Here is a 17,777-nt window from a genome sequence, read left to right on the forward strand (position 1 = left end):
GATTTCATATACCATAAAGTCACAATTATTGGCCTTTCTATTTTTCTATATTTTTCTATATAATATATATTTCTATATATATTTCTATTTTTCTATATTTCTAATTTTTTCTATTCCCTTTAACATTTCTGGCTTTATAATGCATATTTAGTGCAGTTATCCATGTTAATAAATAGTGGTCATATATAGGACAGTGTGCTCAAAAATGTCTAATGAAATGTGCAATTCAAATGGTTCAGAGATGACCAACCAAGATTACTGCAGTTAGCCCCTTTGTTTCAGACTAACTTCCCTACCATTCTATTATTAATCTGTTAGTTAATATAACTAAAGTGCTTAGAACAAAGTAAGTACTATATACCTTAGCTATGATTATTATCCTCTCGCCAAACTTGACTTTCTGCCACCATCTTAATCTTCATTATCACAGATTTGGATTTTTACTTACTTAATAGCTTTAGACAAATGATTTGTTCCCGTAGTGGGATCCCAATGTTGGTTCCCTGGTTCCTAGCCTGCTTTGCCAAGTCTATGTGATCACAGGCTGACAGGCCAGGCTCTCCCAGTTAGAGGAGAGGTTGCTGTGGTCCTGCACTGCATCAAAAGATGCATTCCCTCAGCCAAAGCCTTTCCCTTTATCCCTTCTGGTCATCAAGTCACCTCTCTACATCACACAACTGATAATGCCACACCCTAGTGGAAGAGAATCTGTAGACATTAGACTGTCTATGAAGTTAAGTCCACATTCCCTTGGGAGAATCAGAATAACATAGGCTGGAAAGCTGCTCTCTAGGATTTGTGGAGCTTTGTGTTCTATTGTGTCTGCTGAGAAAAAGGAAGGAGGGAGAGCAGCATAGTGTTACACTTTGGAGTCAGATGACACAGATTCAAACCCCGTCCCTGTCACGTGAGATCTTACTGTCTCCAAGCCTCAGTTTCTGATCTGTAAAAGGGCATAATGATAACTTGCCTCATAGAATTGTAAGATAACCCATGTACTATACTTGGGAACTAATAGGGCTGTTTGTTTTTTTGCTAGGTTCTCTCAAATCATGGTGCCAATAGGCTTTTTAATACATTGGAGCACTTTTCATTTATAACATTCTGACCCTTGAGAAAGTCTTCCACTCAAGGGATATTTAACACATTCTACTTAGTGAGAATGTGAAATATTCTTGAAAGAAATAACAAGCTGAGACCTGACATAAATAGCGTTGCAGGTGGTGACAACAGAGAGCAGTATGGCGTGGCTGGAGTACAGTTAGAGAGCTGGGAGGGAGGGCTGACACTGAAGAGCTAAGGCAGGGGTAGACAAAGGAATAGCTTTGTTTCTTTATGATACTGGAAATATTAACTACCACTAAATTGCAACCAACTTTATTTTCATAAGACAGCATGTGCAAAGATCACCTCCGTGCAACACTCAGAAAACTAAAGCAGCACCTTTATTTTATACATACAAACAGTATAAAATGTTTATTATGTAAGAGCTGTGTTTTGTTTACAATATATTACATTGCTTCAAGCCAATGCAAAAAGTTCATACATTATATTCCCTATTTCATTGTGTTTAGAATATATTATATTGTTTAAATGCCACTACTACAGTGTAATGTTTTTTTTTTTTAATACTGAATCTCTGGAATAATGGTAAGGTCAAAATATACTGTATTGAGAGTTTAAAAGTTAAGAGCGATTTTTTAAAAATGTGACAAACATCTAAATGTCTAAATATCTGACAATAAAATCTGAAATGCTGTAACTTCAACATTATTAATGGCTCCATCCAAATTCTTGTGACTTACACATTTTTGCCCAATTTAACCTTTCGAATGTTCCCCTGCCCCCAGACACCATAAATGCATTGTGATTTTGAAAATATCTGCCAACTACACACTGAAAATCTTAACCTGATCAAATGACATAATATAAAATCTGTCCCAAAGCACTGAAACAAGAAAATCTATACCATCATGCTACAGACGTACTTAGAAAACTTAAAAGGAAGAGTAAATATCAGCTCAGTGATTTATAATGAAGCTAATAAAATTCAGGCCAGTATTCTTAAGTGTAATGAACATTATTTGAACATTCAACACATGAAAGGTTAACAAAGGCTATGAACTTGGTGTAACTTAAAACGTTTCAGATGTCGGAGTTCACCAGATGTAATTGGATTCAGGTGGATCCCGCCGCTCCTCGGCCTTTTTAAGTGAAGGCGTGTGCTGCCTGAGCTGGGCGCCTGCTGGCCTCAGGGCATGTATGAGGCTGGCTCCATACCCTGCAAAATTATTCACAGCTTAAAAGGAAAGAAACTACAAAACCAGGCTCTTCAGATTCATTACTAACCATTCAAATGAAATCCATTTTTGCCTTTTCAACCCAGAGTGAAAAACCACAATGACCACAAAAAGCTACCTGACTGAAGAGATCTCTGTTAAGAGCAACCCATTTTACTAACTCCATGAAACCAGGTTTCTGTTGGATTTCTCATTCTCTATATATTCTCGCCATGCAGAAACTCTTGATGCAAGATCTGGGTGAATGTGACTGGAAGGATAGTCTCCATCCAAGGGCTGGTAAGGATCTAGCACTGAAATTTTGAATGCGGCTACAGATTTGGTCATTGATCCTTTTCACTGCACTGCAAGCCTAACCTAGCTGATATTGATCCAGTTCAATATGAAGACCCTACTCTTCATAAAGATCACATGATTGGGTGTGGCTATTGCACTTATAAGACAGGAATTTTGTAAAAATTAAGGACTTCCATTATACGTGTTAAGGAAAAGGTTAAGATTTGAACTGACTCTTCCTTATCAATGGAGATTTGTGTTTTGGTCAAGGTGGTCATCTATCTGTTTCCACCTGGGTTGTAAATGGAATGTACTGAGTTACACAACTTCAGACCTCCCTTCTTCCTACTTGGGGTGATGCTCGGGGGTAGTGACTCATTTCTCATTTCCTAAAACTGATCCAAGGCAGCAAATTACATTGTAAAAATCTGCCTCCATCTTCTTGTGCATCAAAGTTAAATCAGCATTTATTTGTTCCTTGTGTTTTTATATGCAAACATGCCGTTACGCAGCTACCGAGAACAGAATACTTTTTTCCTGAATGTGTTTCTTTGAATTGTCAATATGTAGTCTAGTAGCTCTTGGAGTGGTCAAAACCTGAGCCACCAATGAACTGGAGTAAATCCCTACCATGCTGCTTGGCCTGTGACCCATGAAGCCCAAACTTCCCTGTTGGTGAGGGTGAGCCTATGCAGGGACGTCTGTCTCCAGTATCCTCCTCCTCACCATGATGCCTGGGTCCCTGGACCTCCCAACGTGTCATCCCACTGGAAGTATGTTCTTAGCAGAACTCTATGCCTCAGAGCTTCCTTGTCACCTCCCTCTAATCAAAATAAACCCCCTTCTTTCAGTTCAATTATTTTAGCTAATGTACAAAATGGCTGGGTGACTTCTCCTGGAAAACACATTTGCATTTGAATCAAGCACCAGGTCATCTTTCTTGGCATGCAATGCTTGGATTTGAAGGAGGCACACTGATGGCAGAAGCTTTCAGCAGCATAATCTCCAAGTGGGGGTGCTATTTGGAGGCTGGCAGACCTGCCAGGAGGGCTCATCTACTACACGAGGGCCCCTAACTTGCCTTCCCTTTAGAAGAATGACTGGGTACATCAGAAGTAACAGTGCCCTTGTTCTCCCCTCTTCATCACTTGTGGGGATCACTGGGACCTGGAAGTGAGTCTTAGAAGACCTTTGTAACTAAGTCCTGGGATGTGTGGTCTGATCTAGGTGTGAGGATTTTTGAAAGTTATTTTGATTCTGAGACAAGCCTCAGGGTTTGTCTCCAGTTGAGGGTGGCATAAGGGCTTCGGTTTACTCTTTTCCAAAATGGCGCTAGAAATATTGAGTCTCCTACAGGTCTTTTAGTCCAAAGAAGATCTCCTTATCAGTATGTCCTAGCAGGGATACCATTCAACCATTCCCACTGTGTGAGAAGCGATTTTCCTGAGGAGCTGCACTGCTTATTAAACTGTGTCCACCTGAAGCCAATTTAATCAACCATCCAGTTAATTCAATGGAGAAAAAGCATCAAATCAATGGCTTAGTGTAGTGATATGGTTCAGCTGTGCCCCCACCCAAATCTCATCTTGAATTGTAATCCCCATAATCCCCATGTGTCAAGGGAGACACCAGGTGGAGGCAACTGAATCATGGGGATGGTTCCCCTATGCTGTTCTCCTGATAGTGAGTGAGTTTTCACGAGATCTGATAGTTTTATAAGTGTTTGGCAAGTTCCTTCTATGGTCATTCTCTCTCCTTCCACCTTATGAAGAAGGTACCTGTCTCCCTTTGCCTTCTGCTATGATTGTAAGTTTCCTGAGGCCTCCCTAGCCATATGGAAGTGTGAGTCAAACCTCTTTCCTTTATAGGTTACTCAGTGTCTGGAAGTTCTTCATAGCAGTGCAAGAACAGACTAATACATGTAACCTAGACCAGACACCAACCTACCTTAAAGTAAACAGATGTACAACTACATCTGTTATAGATACATTATCTATACATTATATTATAGCTACATTAAACTAATACAATATGAACATTGTAAAATATAAGCAAAACTTAGAAAGATGACCATAAGTATATTAAATGTATATTTATATATATAAATCAAATTTAAAATATAAAAAATATTTAAAAACTAGTATATTCTTTTAGCACCCCAGTGGATAATTTCAACACTCACTGGGTTGCATTCACCAACCTTTGGAGACTACTGGTCTAGGAAAACATCTGACATGTGAGTGATTTGTTCAACTTGTATCCATTACTTTGGTGACATAATATGGTAGACACAACCTGGAATTTTGTGAATTTGCTTTTTTTAATTAATTAATTAATTTATTTATTTAATTTTAGAGACAGGGTCTTGCTATGTTGCCCAGGCTGATCTCAAACTCCTGGATTCAAGAAATCCTTTTGCCTCAGTCTCCCAAGTAGCTGGGACTACAGGCATGCGCCACCACTCCCAGCTAGAAATCATGTTTTTGAAGAGTATGGTGTGTGACTGATGTCTTCCTTTTTTCAAACTAAAGTGGACAGTGGGCCCAAGCTTAGGAGACTGAGTTCTAGCTGCCAGAAATGCTGAAACTGTGTTGTTTTGGTAATTTGCTAATTGACTGTCCCTCCACTCCACAAGGCAGGGCCTTTTCTGTCTGTGTACTGGTGTGTCCCCAGTGCTCGGATTCATGCTTAGCACAGGAGAGACCACAATCAATACTGAACGCATTTAGCAAGTTTCATTGTGTGTCTAAAAGAGGCCAGCTGTTTATCTACATAGCTAGCTCATTTTTGGTAGTAAATTTTGAAAAAATGTAACTCCATTATAACATCTCTCCCACAGACAACTTTATAAACCTTTTCTTTCCCTCAAAAGAACTCATTTACTTACTATTACCAATACGATTTAAATATTTTAAGAAGCAAAATGCTTCATGTTTTATAATGATACTTGACAAATCATGAATTATAAAATCAGAGGCAAGGAGATACTGATTCCACATTTGATTTAAAAATCTTAATTTCATATGTCATTTCTTTCATAGTTAACATACTGTATTACCCCAAATCAATCTGTATTACTAATTTAGCCTAGAAAATATTTATGATATTTTACAGATGTGATATTTTACAAAGATGCATTACTCTTTACACACTAAAGCTTAGACTCTAAAGTTTAAAGAGGTGGAGAAGTGTGGAGGAGAAGAGGCAGAGAAGCTGCTTTTAATGAAATGGAAAGCAGGGCTGAGTTATACGTTGACTGTTAGCCTTTGAAGTCAAGAAACAGAAGTGAAAAGGCTGGCTCTTCTTCTGGTCTCCCACTCACTTTTATTTTTATTTTTTTCCTTGTTTACAACTTTTTATTTCTCCCACTCACTTTTATTGCAGTGTCTTCCATGCCAACCTTCTTGACACTGGCATTTGTTGGGTTCATGGCAGGTTCCATGTGCACCACAGCCAGGCTCGCAGACAGCTAGAATCAAAGGAAATAAAAAGAGTATTTCCTGAGCTTTCCTTTTTCAACAGAATTACATAGTTGCTTTCCTTGCAATTCTTTAGAACGTGTTAGTTTTGGCTTCATCCTCTAATTTTTTTTCCTAAGTCAATCTCCAGCCATAAGTTGGTTTTGGACTTTTTGTAAAGTCCTGAGAATGATCTTTAAGCATGATATTTTTCATTTGCAAAAGACGTTCAGTAGGATTTTGAAACTGCTGGATCATGGAAGTTTATTTTCCTTAAGAAAACACCTGGCTGGGCGCTGTGGCTCACGCCTGTAATCCTAACACTTCGGGAGGCCAAGGCAGGTGGATCACGAGGTCAGGAGTTCAGGACCAACCTGGCCAAGATGGTGAAACCCCATCTCTACTGAAAAAATACAAAGATTGGCTGGGTGTGGTGGCAGGCACCTGTAGTCCCAGCTATTCAGGAGGCTGAGGCAGGAGAATCAATTAAATCTGGGAGGCGGAGGTTGCAATGGTCCTAGATTGCGCCACTGCACTCCAGCCTGGGTGACAGAGTGAGACTCCGTCTCAAAAAACAAAACAAAACAAAGAAACCACCTTATAGTTAAAACATTCAGTTGCATGTGTGAGTATCCATTTTTTTACATGCACAGATTTCATACAACGCCTCTGGTCTACATAAGGAAGCATATATGTCAGTGAAGAAAGGTTAACTGTGATGCCCGGGCAACATGTAGTAGGCACAGAAGTATGCAGTGAGAGACTCCTGCTAGTTTAATGACCCCGTAGCCCAGATTGGCAATGTGTATGGGGTACTTACGCTTTGAACAGAGGTCTCCCTGGTAACCTTTGGAACACTTACATTTGCTTTTACCAATGCATTTACCTCCATTTCGACAGGGTTGTGGGCATTTGCCTGAAAAAGAGAAGAATGCAACTAAACAAGGAACCTGGTGCTTCATTCAGAGGTAATTACATTTTTCAGAGGAATTACAAGGCTTTGAGAGGATAAATGCTTTTAAATGGCAATTTTCATTTATTTCAGATCTACTCTGGCTTTTATTTTGTTTGAGTTTTGTTTTTGGAACAGATAGAATAATAGTTTTAACTTACGCTTTTGGATTATAAATGTGTTGCCAAAATGCTGTGTGTGTGTGTATATATATATATGTATATATATATATATTTAAGTAAAGACGGGGTTTCATCCTGTTGGTCAGGTTAGTCTCCATCTCCTGACCTCAAGTGATCTGCCTGCCTTGGCCTCCCAAAGTGCTGGGATTATAAGCACAAGCCACCATGCTCAATCCAATTACTTTTTAATAAACAGAATAATCTTTTAACTGACTCATAAATACTTGCTAAGATATACTTTACTAAAAGTTATGACATAAAGGGCCCTTTAAATAATCTTTTCTCTGGGTATTGGTTTTTGTTTTTTGGTTCTTTTTGAGATGGAATCTTGCTATTTTGCCCAGGCTGGAGTATAGTGGCGGGACCTTGGCTCACTGCATCCTCCGCCTCCTAGGTTCAAGTGATTCTCCTGCCTCATCCTCCAGGGTTGCTGGGAACACAGACATGTGGCACCATGCCCGGCTAATTTTTGTATTTTTAATAGAGACGGGGTTTCACCTTGTTGGCCAAGCTGGTCTCGAACTCCTGACCTCAAGTGATCCTCCTACCTCAACCTCCCAAAATGATGGGATTACAGGCATGAGCCACCATGCGTGGCCAAGTTTTGATTTTTGAATGTCACTTTTTTTGAAAGTGACTCTATACCTGTACCTGATGACAGTCTTTGCCTAGGATTCCCCAGAAAGCAGGACCTGCATGCAGCTAGTTTATTTGGGGAAGTGATTGTAGGAAACAGGAATGGGGGAATGGGAGGGGTGAAACGGGAGGAGGGAAAGGCAACACAAAAGTGTGTTTGTGGGTGGAAAGCAGGAGTATGGGGCCGCTAAGTCGAGGTGCAGTGGCAATGGCTGGCGTGCAAGGCTGGCCAAGAGGCTGTGAGATGTGACACAAAAGGTGCCCAATATCACAGCAGTGCATTTTCCTGGAACGTCCTAGGTCCATAATGATACTTCGTAATTTCCTTTTTCTCTTTGCCCAATGAGTATTACGAATGCTTTTCACAGATCTTTGAATCACAGAATTTTAGAGCTGGAGTAAGGCCCTAGGTGTAAAAATCATGTAATAAATTTCTCACTTCTTTCTCCAGAGGCTATTCTCCCTCTGCAATCTATTTTATTTTTTTTAATTTTTTATTTATTTTATTTATTATTATTATTATTATTATTGAATGCAATCTATTATTTGCTATCCTAAGTCCTAGCTTTTGAAGAAGTGGAAGATAAGGTACTTTTTACCTAGAGCTGAAACCACATCCTATGCCTGGCATAAGATGTTTTGAAGACAGCAAGTAGCCCATAGATTTTGGTAGTGGAGGAGTTTGGATTGCTTTTGTTGTTCTTTTTCTTTTCTTTTTATTCACTTCAGCAGAACACTCATTACAAAGGCTTCTGGGTACATAAGGAGAACTAATGAAAATTTATCCTAAACCAACCCGCCTTTCACTCTCTAAGCCCTTCTTTTTATTGCCAAAGAAAGCTGTGAAGGAAGTCAACCCCTATATATTTTACTGACAAGTACTATTCATGACAAGCAAGAAGTAAATTCTTTATGAAAATCATTCTACTAAAAACATTTTATCTTTTTATTTACCTAAAAGGACTTTCTTCATATATGAGTAGACCAAAGCAGTATTTAGTCATTGTAGAGACAATATAGACATAACAATATTGGGATGTTAGGGTCTCTCACAAACCTGGAGTGCTGTTAGACATTGAGGTTTTTCTGCATAGAGGTGTTCCAGAAACAGTTATTAAAACAAACTTAAAAACAGAATATCACCTCTTCATTGACCAAAAGAGGATCCTCTTTTTTTTTTTTTTTTTTGGCCAGGTTTGAATACAAGAATACCATTTACTGTTTAGTTAAGATCTCAACTCTCACCCAGAAGAAGGAATATCTAACTCCAAATTTCCATTTGCATCAAAGAAATACCTGACTCCAACATATACACAAAATTGGGTCATATCACAGTACTCTGCAATGCACCAGGTTTTTTCAAGCGAGCAAGGTATGGAATGATAATTATATGGCAGAAAACACAGAGTACTCATATGTGAACTACTTGGTGGGTCCGAATTTTCTCCTCCTCTATGAGGGGTGAAGTTGGTAACTGGGATAACACAGAAAATGATTGGTGGAGAGAATCCTTTCATTGACTTCAAGAGGTTTTTTGTTTTCATGGCAACAGGGAAGTGAGGACCCTTAGATTCACCGCAGTCAGGAAGGAGGACATTCTCTCCTGGCTATCACACAACAGAAACGTGACTGCAGGAGATGTTAGACATTTGAAAGCCATTACTAGTTCAAAGACTGTAAGAGCCAAAATTCATGAAGATCTGATTGTTTTAAAATTCAGAATACTGGAAACATCTTTAATATGAACTTCTTTTTCCTGAAAATATTTTGCAACCAAATTCTACCCATTAAATAGTGGAAAACTGATTCAGCCTGAGAGATGGCACATTTTTACTTAAGAGACTAAGCCCTAGCTGGGCATGGTGGCTCACGCCTGTAATCCCAGAACTTTGGAAGGCTGAGGTGAGCAGATCACTGGAGGCCAGGAGTTCAAGACCAGCCTGGCCAATGTGGTGAAATCCTATCTCTGCTAAAAACATAAAAAAATTAGTCAGGCGTGGTGGCAGGCACCTGTAATCCCAGCTACTCGGGAGGCTGTGGCAGGAGAATCGCTTGAACCTGGAAGGCGGAGGTTGCAGAGAGCCAAGATGGTGCCACTGCACTCCAGCCTGGGTGACAGAGCTAGACTCCATCAAGAGAGAGAGAGAGAGAGAGAGAGAGAGAGAGAGAAAGAGACAGAGAGAGAGAGAGAGAGAGAGACAGACTAAGCCCTGCCTGAAGACAAACAGATTTGACTAAGTTTAGGCTGTTGGCATTTTTACTGTAACCAATGGATGAGTCCTTGTAAGAACAATGAAATAAGGTATTGACAAAATAAAGACGTTAGATTTCCTCCACCTATGCAATTGTAGGATAACTTAAATTCATGACAGTTTAATGAAGAAAAAAGATAAAAGGGTTTTTAAGTGCCAACAATTGTTAACTCTGGGTTTTAGGATGGTAGGTGATTTTTAACTGTTTCCTCCAATATTCTAAAAATTTTTAACAGAGAACATTTTATATTGAGAACTTTTATAAGAAGAACCCACTTAGTTATTTTTAAAATCCTTTTCTAATCTTTGCATTAGAAAAGGATTATAAATAATTTGGGTACTCTTTTTAACTGAAGGTTCATTAAAGATTCTTGGGAAATCCATGAGTCTTAGATAACAAGATGAATGTGCATATCATCCATCCAGATACCTCTAACCATAGTTTTGTTAACCTACAAGCACCTCTCACAATCAACTCAGAATGAAGTTTGAAATGGTATCATTCTTCTTCTTTTTTTTTTTTTTTAAGATGGAGTTTTGCTCTTGTCTCCTAGGCTAGAGTGCAGTGGCTCAGCCTTGGCTCACTGCAACCTCTGCCTCCACGGTTCAAGCGATTCTTTTGCCTCAGTCTCCTGAGTAGCTAGGACTACAGGCGCCTGTCACCACACCTGGCTAATTGTTGTGTTCTTAGTAGAGATGGGGTTTTGTCATGTTGGCCAGACTGGTCTCTAACTCCTGACCTCAGGTGATCCGCCTGCCTCAGCCTCTCAAAGTGCTGAGATTATAGGCATGAGCCACTGTGCCCAGGTGAGATGGTATCATTCTTGATAGAGGTCAGGAGAAATGAAAATAAAAGATGACATCAGAATATACATTTCATTAAAAAACAAAACAAAACAAACAAACAAACAAAAAAATACAGCCAGCAATGAGTGCTGGTAAGGATGTGGAGAAACTGGAACCCTCATACACTGCTGGTGGGAATGTAAAATGACGCAACATTTTGGAAATGTTTGGAAAACAGTCTGGTAGTTCCTCAAAAAAGTTGTTACCATGTGACTCAGCAATTCCACCCCCAGGTAAATATTCCGAAGAAATGGAAACGTCCACACAAACATCTCACACACAGATTTTCATAGCAATATTATTCATAATAGCCCCAAAGTGGAAACAACCTAAATGTCCAACAACTGATAAATAAACAAAATGTAGTAAATTCATAAAATGGAATATTATTTGGCAATAAAAAGGAATAATGCACTGATATATGCTACACCATGAGTGAGCATTGAAAACATTAGAATGAACCGAGGTGAAAGAAGCCATACAAGAAATGCCACATCTTGTATGATTCCATTTATGTGAAATGTTAAGAATAAGCAAGTCTAGAGACAGAAAGTAGCTTATTGGTTGCCAGAGTCTGGTGGGAGAGGGGAGAGGGAGTGACTGCTAATAGGTACAGCCTTTCTTTTGGGGATGATAACATGTTCCGGAATTTGATAGAGGTGATGGCTACACAATCTTGTGAATAACCTGAATGGTACATTTTAAAATGTTGAATTTTATATGATTGTGACTTATATCTTAATTAAAAATAAGAATACAGGGATCGGGCGCGGTGGCTCAAGCCTATAATCCCAGCACTTTGGGAGGCCAAGGCGGGCGGATCACAAGGTCAGGAGATGGAGACCATCCTGGCTAACAAGGTGAAACCCCGTCTCTACTAAAAAATACAAAAAACTAGCCTGGCAAGGTGGCGGGCGCCTGTAGTCCCAGCTACTCAGGAGGCTAAGGCAGGAGAATGGTGCAAACCTGGGAGGTGGAGCTTGCAGTGAGCTGAGATCTGGCCACTGCACTCCAGCCTGGGCGACAGAGCAAGACTCTGTCTCAAAAAAAAAAAAAAAAAAAAAGAGAATACATAATTCAACTATACTTTTTTGTTTCTATACCTTTAGAGGCACTTTTCAACTCAAGACCCATTTCCATATTTTCCTGGTAATGTGGTTGCCATGATAGAAACAGGAAATTTCCGCAGAGGTTTTGGATAAAACTTGCAGTAGGGTGAATCAGGAGCTTTCAAAGACCCACATTTTTTGATGCAGTTAGAAAAAAACAAAACCAAAAACCAAGAATACAGAACATTGTCTCTGCCAACAGAAGATTCATAAACCTAAGGACATGAAAGGGCATATTTACATGAAGGAAAATGAGTTTATGAACAAAGATTCATAACCATGAACCAAGTAAGTGTGCAGAGTCTGAACTAAGTACAGGGGAAAATTGAGGGGAGTTAGTTCAGAGATATTTTTATCTGGGAAGGGTAATTAATAAGAATAGAAACCACACCCAGACAATTAATTGCATGCTCTATGGAAACTTTAGAGGTATTTCATTTGAACCCTATAAAAAATGGTTACTTCATCCACTACTCATTAAAGTACAAAAACCCACAAATAAATTAGAGGTTGAAAGTTCAAACAGGAACTTAGTCTTATTCAACTTTCAATCTACAATACACTACTATATACACTACTGTATACACTGTTTGGCTATACCAAACAGTGGTGATTTACAGATACAGCTGGAAATGAAACACAGACCAAGTTTCCCTCAACCAACACATCAAGAAAGGCAGAGACACAGGACCCTTAGTGGACAGGCTGACCTTCCTTTTGCTCTTTCTTGATCATGTGCTTTGGTGCTATCTGTTCTTCTGGATTGTAAGGCAATCTAGGAGGGAGTTATCTCATTTCTGGGTTAAAGAGAAGGCTACATGACTTGCTGAGAGCTACATGGCTGGTCAGTGGCAGAGCCTGGACAAGCAATTGGAATACTGGAATATTGATTCTGAGAACAATGATAAGCTACCACATTTCAACCCTTATGTTTTTAACTTTTGCGTATTGAAGTATGACAAATATGTAGTAAAGGCATAATGTGCACCAATCTTAAGTTTACAGTTCAGATATTTTTATTTACATAAACAGATGTGTGACACTTCACCAATCAAGATACTTAGCATTCCATAAAGTTCCTTTTGCTCCAGCTGTGATTCTTGTTTCCACCGTCATCCATTAGTTTCACCTATTAGCTTGAACTTCAAAAAGATGGGATCATGCAGGAGGTAATTTTTTGTGTCTGGTTACTTTCACTTAGTATCTGTGTGGTTCATTCATGTTGCCGTGTGTGCTATTATTTCATTCTTTTATTATTGCTATGCGCCTTTTTTTCCTCCTTTTTCTTGAGTCTACCTTTTTCTCTTAGATGGGTTGTTAGGCTCAGTCTAGGACATCTGGCAGTGAGCGGCAGGGGAAACAGGTAGGTAGGTAAACAGATCCCAGCTGTCCCAGAGCTCTGATCTACATTTCCAGTCTGAACCTCTGGGTTCCACATAATGAGGAGAGGACAAAATGACTAGCAGAGAACAATGCAACATGCTGAATAATCCAAACCCAGACATAACCGAGTCAGAGATCATTTCTTCTGAGTCCTGTGAGGTGAGCTGTGTCACTCTGCCCCACCTTCAGCCAAAATGCATGGCAGCTGAATCTAGCAAAAAGAAACCACTGGCCTAAGACCTTAGACAATCTATTCATTCTCTCTGGGCTTCCGACTCCTTCTTGATAAAATGAAGGGGTTATAAGCTCTCCCTAAGTCAAAAGAAGGTAGAAAGTTAATACTCACTTATTTCACATTGCTCTCCCTCTAGTCCTGGAGGGCAAATACATTTTCCAGGGTAGAAACAGGTCCCTCCGTTAAAGCAGGTGGTTGAGCAATTTGCTGTTAGAATGAGCAACAGGGGTGTTGCATTAGACGGTAGGTTAAGTCTAACACAAATTTCACTTAAAGTGAGGTACTATTTTTAGGCATCTGCTGCCTGTCCATTTCCTGACTTAAAGAAATAAGCTGCTTTACAAATATAAAAATTGTAACCAATTGCTTGCCTATGTGCAGACTCCAGAACATAATAGGAGACCACACACATCATATACTACCCACCCGTAGCAGTTTCCATCTCAGTGAAGAAAGGCACAGTAAAAAATTAGCTTTTTAAATTTTTTTATACACATCTATGCCCTTAAAAGAAGAAAAATGGTATAAACCTAAGGATGTTTTTTTGTAAACATCATATTGGAGGATAAAGGAAGAGTAAAAAGGAGAAGACTTACTTTGGAATAGATAAAAGAGAAGTCATAAATATCAGGACCTGACAAAGAAAAAAAGCTACTTTCTTTCAGGATAAGATGAACAAAGGTTTATCTTAATGGGATTGTTTAAAAAAATAGACTTTTATGACTTTTGGAGAAAAGAGTAACTGTATTCAGAAAAAGAATGTGGGCCCAGGTGAGATGCCATAGGTAGGAGTGTGGCCACAGCATGGACCAGACGACAATGAAGTTGGCTGTATCATAGTGGGAGCCCAATAACCAGATTATCCAGGTAGTAATCACACTTTGTGATTCATCCTAAACCTTCTCTCACAGTGTCAATTTCTGGAATTTCACTGCTCACTAGCACCTAAAATAGAGGGAGGATGGATAAATGGGGAGAGGAGGAGAGGAAATATCTAAAAATAGACAAGTTGGCTCATTCTATAAAGGAAATTAAAATGAGAGCTTGTATTTTTAGCAATTCCAGTTATATGACCTATTTGTTCTTGTCCCATATAAAATTGGCCAAAATTCGCTATAGATGGACAAAAGCTAAAGTAAGCTTCCAGTAGGAAAATCAGAAAAGAAATCCAAAAGTTCTAAGTGTATGTTTTCTTTGTGGAAAAAAAGTCCACAAAGTAAAATGTTCTATGAATATCATGCTTCTTAGATGATAAATTGTGTTTAAAATCACAAAGATCTCCCAGTTGAAGGCAGTGCTGTACTCACTTTGGAAAATCAAAACTCTTTTTTTTTTTTTTGGTTTGTTTGTTTTTTGAAAGAGACAGGGTCTTGCTCTGTCTCCCAGGCTGGAGTCCAGTGGCACAATCATAGCTCACTGCAGCCTTAAACCCCTGGGCTTAAGGGATCTTCCTGCCTTAGCCTCCCAGATGACTGGGAGTAAAGGTGTACACTACCATGCCTACTTAAGTTTTGAAATTTTTTTGTACAGATGGAGTCTCGCTACATTGCCCACACAGGTCACAAAAAAATCAAGCCTCTTAATGTGGAAGGGAGCTGTAGTATTTTGGTATGGGATTTAGGATTTAGGAGAACCAGCTCTTGGGGCCTCCTCTTTGCTGCAGTATTGCTAAGGCTGGACAGTTGTTTTTGTAAATGTGCCCTGTCTCCTCACTTCTGTTTCTCTTGGAGATAAAAGGGAACGATGAGATCAGTGCCCTGAAAAACTTTGGGATCAGTGCCCACTTGGCCCGTGTCCCATGGGCACTGCCCAATTACTGATGTGTAGAATGCAATGGTAGAATTCGGCAAAGTTGTTATATAACTTGGCCACACTCTTAGTACTTGTATGCTATTGTATTGTCATGAGCAAGTTTCTCTACATTTCTGTTGTTCAATGATTCTTGATTAGAAAAACAAGCAGCTAGAGACATGAAGTATGTTTCTCTGGGGCTCAGGCCCCACTGGCCAATGCTAAACTCCTTAGGTCCTAAAGGTTGTGATGTCCCGAGGGCCAATGAAAGTTATTCTTTAATATTTGTTCAAATAGATAGTACTGAGGTCTAGCTCCACAGTAGTAATTAAATCATTTTCCCAGAGCCTCCACACATTCCTTCCTGGAGAATAAAAGCACCTTTTGTTGAGGCAGAAAAAATTTTTTTTAGTATTCCCAGATCTCCAGTGAGACCAAGTGGAATTTCAACAGACTTTATAAAAGAATAAAGAAGTTACTGGAGTCTGATGAGTAGGAAAATCTTTCATTTGAAAGATAAAATATTATAAAATATAATATGTACTGGAATATAGATAGATATATTACTTTAACAGTGACCATGTGGTGTTTGTGACACCACAGCACTAGAAAAACACTGCAATTGACACTCCATTATGCAAACCACACCAACAATGGCCACACCTACGTAAGAAGGTCTCTTGTGAATATATGAGTTTTTCAACTAAATCTCTGCAGGATTTGTGTTATTTATTAATAGTTTTGAGGCCATAAGAGTTTAATTCTGCTCTAGAATGCCCAGTTTTAAAATAGCAGAGATACTGAATGCTAAATTTAGACAAAAAGATTCACGGTAATGAATTTTACTCACTGGCTGTTAATTCTTATTAGAGTAAATAGTGCTTAATCTTTATGAAAACACATTAAAAAAGGTTATTTAATCCAATACTATAGTTTTAAAAGACCACTTTAAAAAAGGCAGAAATGCTTTCACATATTATCTCAATATAGTTATTATATATAGCTCAGGGGTGAGGGACAGGACGGTCAGTGGCTTAATTCCAAGTCTAGAGATAGAAAAAGCACGGTCCACACAGAGATCAAGTTGCCTGCCCAGGTTCAGAGTCACTTGTGGAAGAATCGAGGGCTGAATTAGGTAGCCTGGGTGGCAACATGGTACAGTGCAGGATATGAATTTGGGTCAACCGACTCAAGTTCCATAAACCTCACTTTGCTTATCTAGGATGAGATGGATAATACTTTACATATCTCAAAAGATGTTCAGAGTAAAATCACATAACTGTATCATCATAAAAGAGTAAACAACCATAAGTTATTCTGACTCATACTGAAGGCTCTTTCCTTTAAAACAACAACAACAACAAAAAACTGCTCATGGCAATCTTATTTGGTACTAACTGAGTGATCACTAAAGAGACACTTTTCAAGAATACAATTTATTATTCCATCTTAACTTATATGTTTATTGACAAAAAACAATGCTCTATTCATACAATTAACATTTTTAACACAAAGATAACTTCATTAAATATACAAATTTCACAGCATAGTCTTTATCTTTTTCCACTTAAAAGATGTGAACTGGGCAAAATAAACAAGTATCTTGTAAAGAGTATGAATCATTCAGCAATTTTAGGGCCAAGTTTGAATATACTTACTAAGAGTAAAATCTGGCTGTGTGGCTGCAGTGTTGAGAAGGAAGAGCCCGATCTCTCTGGGATGTGATTTGTGAGCGGAGTATTGAATCAGGAGTCAGTAAACTTCTAGGTTAGGCAATGTATAGCAGGTTGTTTAATTTTAGCCTTGGAAGTTCACCCACAAAACCGATTTAGGACATACCAAAATTCCATGTGGCGCAGACCAGCTAATTGTTCACAAAAATTTGCACTCCGCTCACATAATATGAGATGTCAGTGAGAGACAGCTGTCCGGCCAGGGGCAACATTTCTTCTGCCTGAATCCAGGTAGGGCCATGAGGCTAATTCCTACCTATGGAATAGGTGTGGAAGTTTTGTGGGTAACTTCTGGGCCAGGGCTTTAAATTTTTTAATTAACTAATTTATTTTTAGCAGTGCTTACTTCAATCCTTCTCTGCCTATTGGCTGGATCTAGAGAGTTCCAAAGCTCTAGGCAGGACCACAGATAGATGGTGCCTGGGCTCCTGAGTCACTTCATGAAGAAGAGCTGCCCTGCCCACTGACCAGGCAAAATGCACTGGAGCATTCTGTGAATGAAAATAAACTTTTGCTATTACGCTACACTAAAATTGGGATTTCAGTTACTACAGCAGCCATCTTTACCCTAAGCCATACACTCTATTTACAGAGCTGCTATGAAGAGTGAGGACATATAAAGTA

The 17,777-nt window shown here is 39.1% G+C and overlaps 1 protein-coding gene across 2 annotated transcripts in view; it reads right to left on the bottom strand.

Annotated features, from left to right (window-relative positions):
- Positions 1-1,423: 1,423 nt before the first annotated feature.
- Positions 1,424-17,777, bottom strand: part of WIF1 (WNT inhibitory factor 1) — a 72,738-nt gene continuing 56,384 nt past the window's right edge. Inside the window, exons 7-10 of one of the 2 annotated variants that reach the window (XM_025401808.1) lie at positions 13,741-13,836; positions 6,897-6,950; positions 5,950-6,045; positions 1,424-2,281 (exon numbers count right to left, since the gene is read on the bottom strand). In XM_025401808.1, coding sequence (XP_025257593.1) covers positions 2,160-2,281; positions 5,950-6,045; positions 6,897-6,950; positions 13,741-13,836 — 368 coding nt within the window. In that variant the 3' untranslated portion in view covers positions 1,424-2,159. Of the gene's footprint in view, positions 2,282-5,949; positions 6,046-6,854; positions 6,951-13,740; positions 13,837-17,777 lie in introns of both variants that reach the window. The other variant, XM_025401807.1, reaches the window with a different exon arrangement.

Source organism: Theropithecus gelada, chromosome 11, assembly GCF_003255815.1.
Source record: "Theropithecus gelada isolate Dixy chromosome 11, Tgel_1.0, whole genome shotgun sequence".
Taxonomy (NCBI): domain Eukaryota; kingdom Metazoa; phylum Chordata; class Mammalia; order Primates; family Cercopithecidae; genus Theropithecus; species Theropithecus gelada.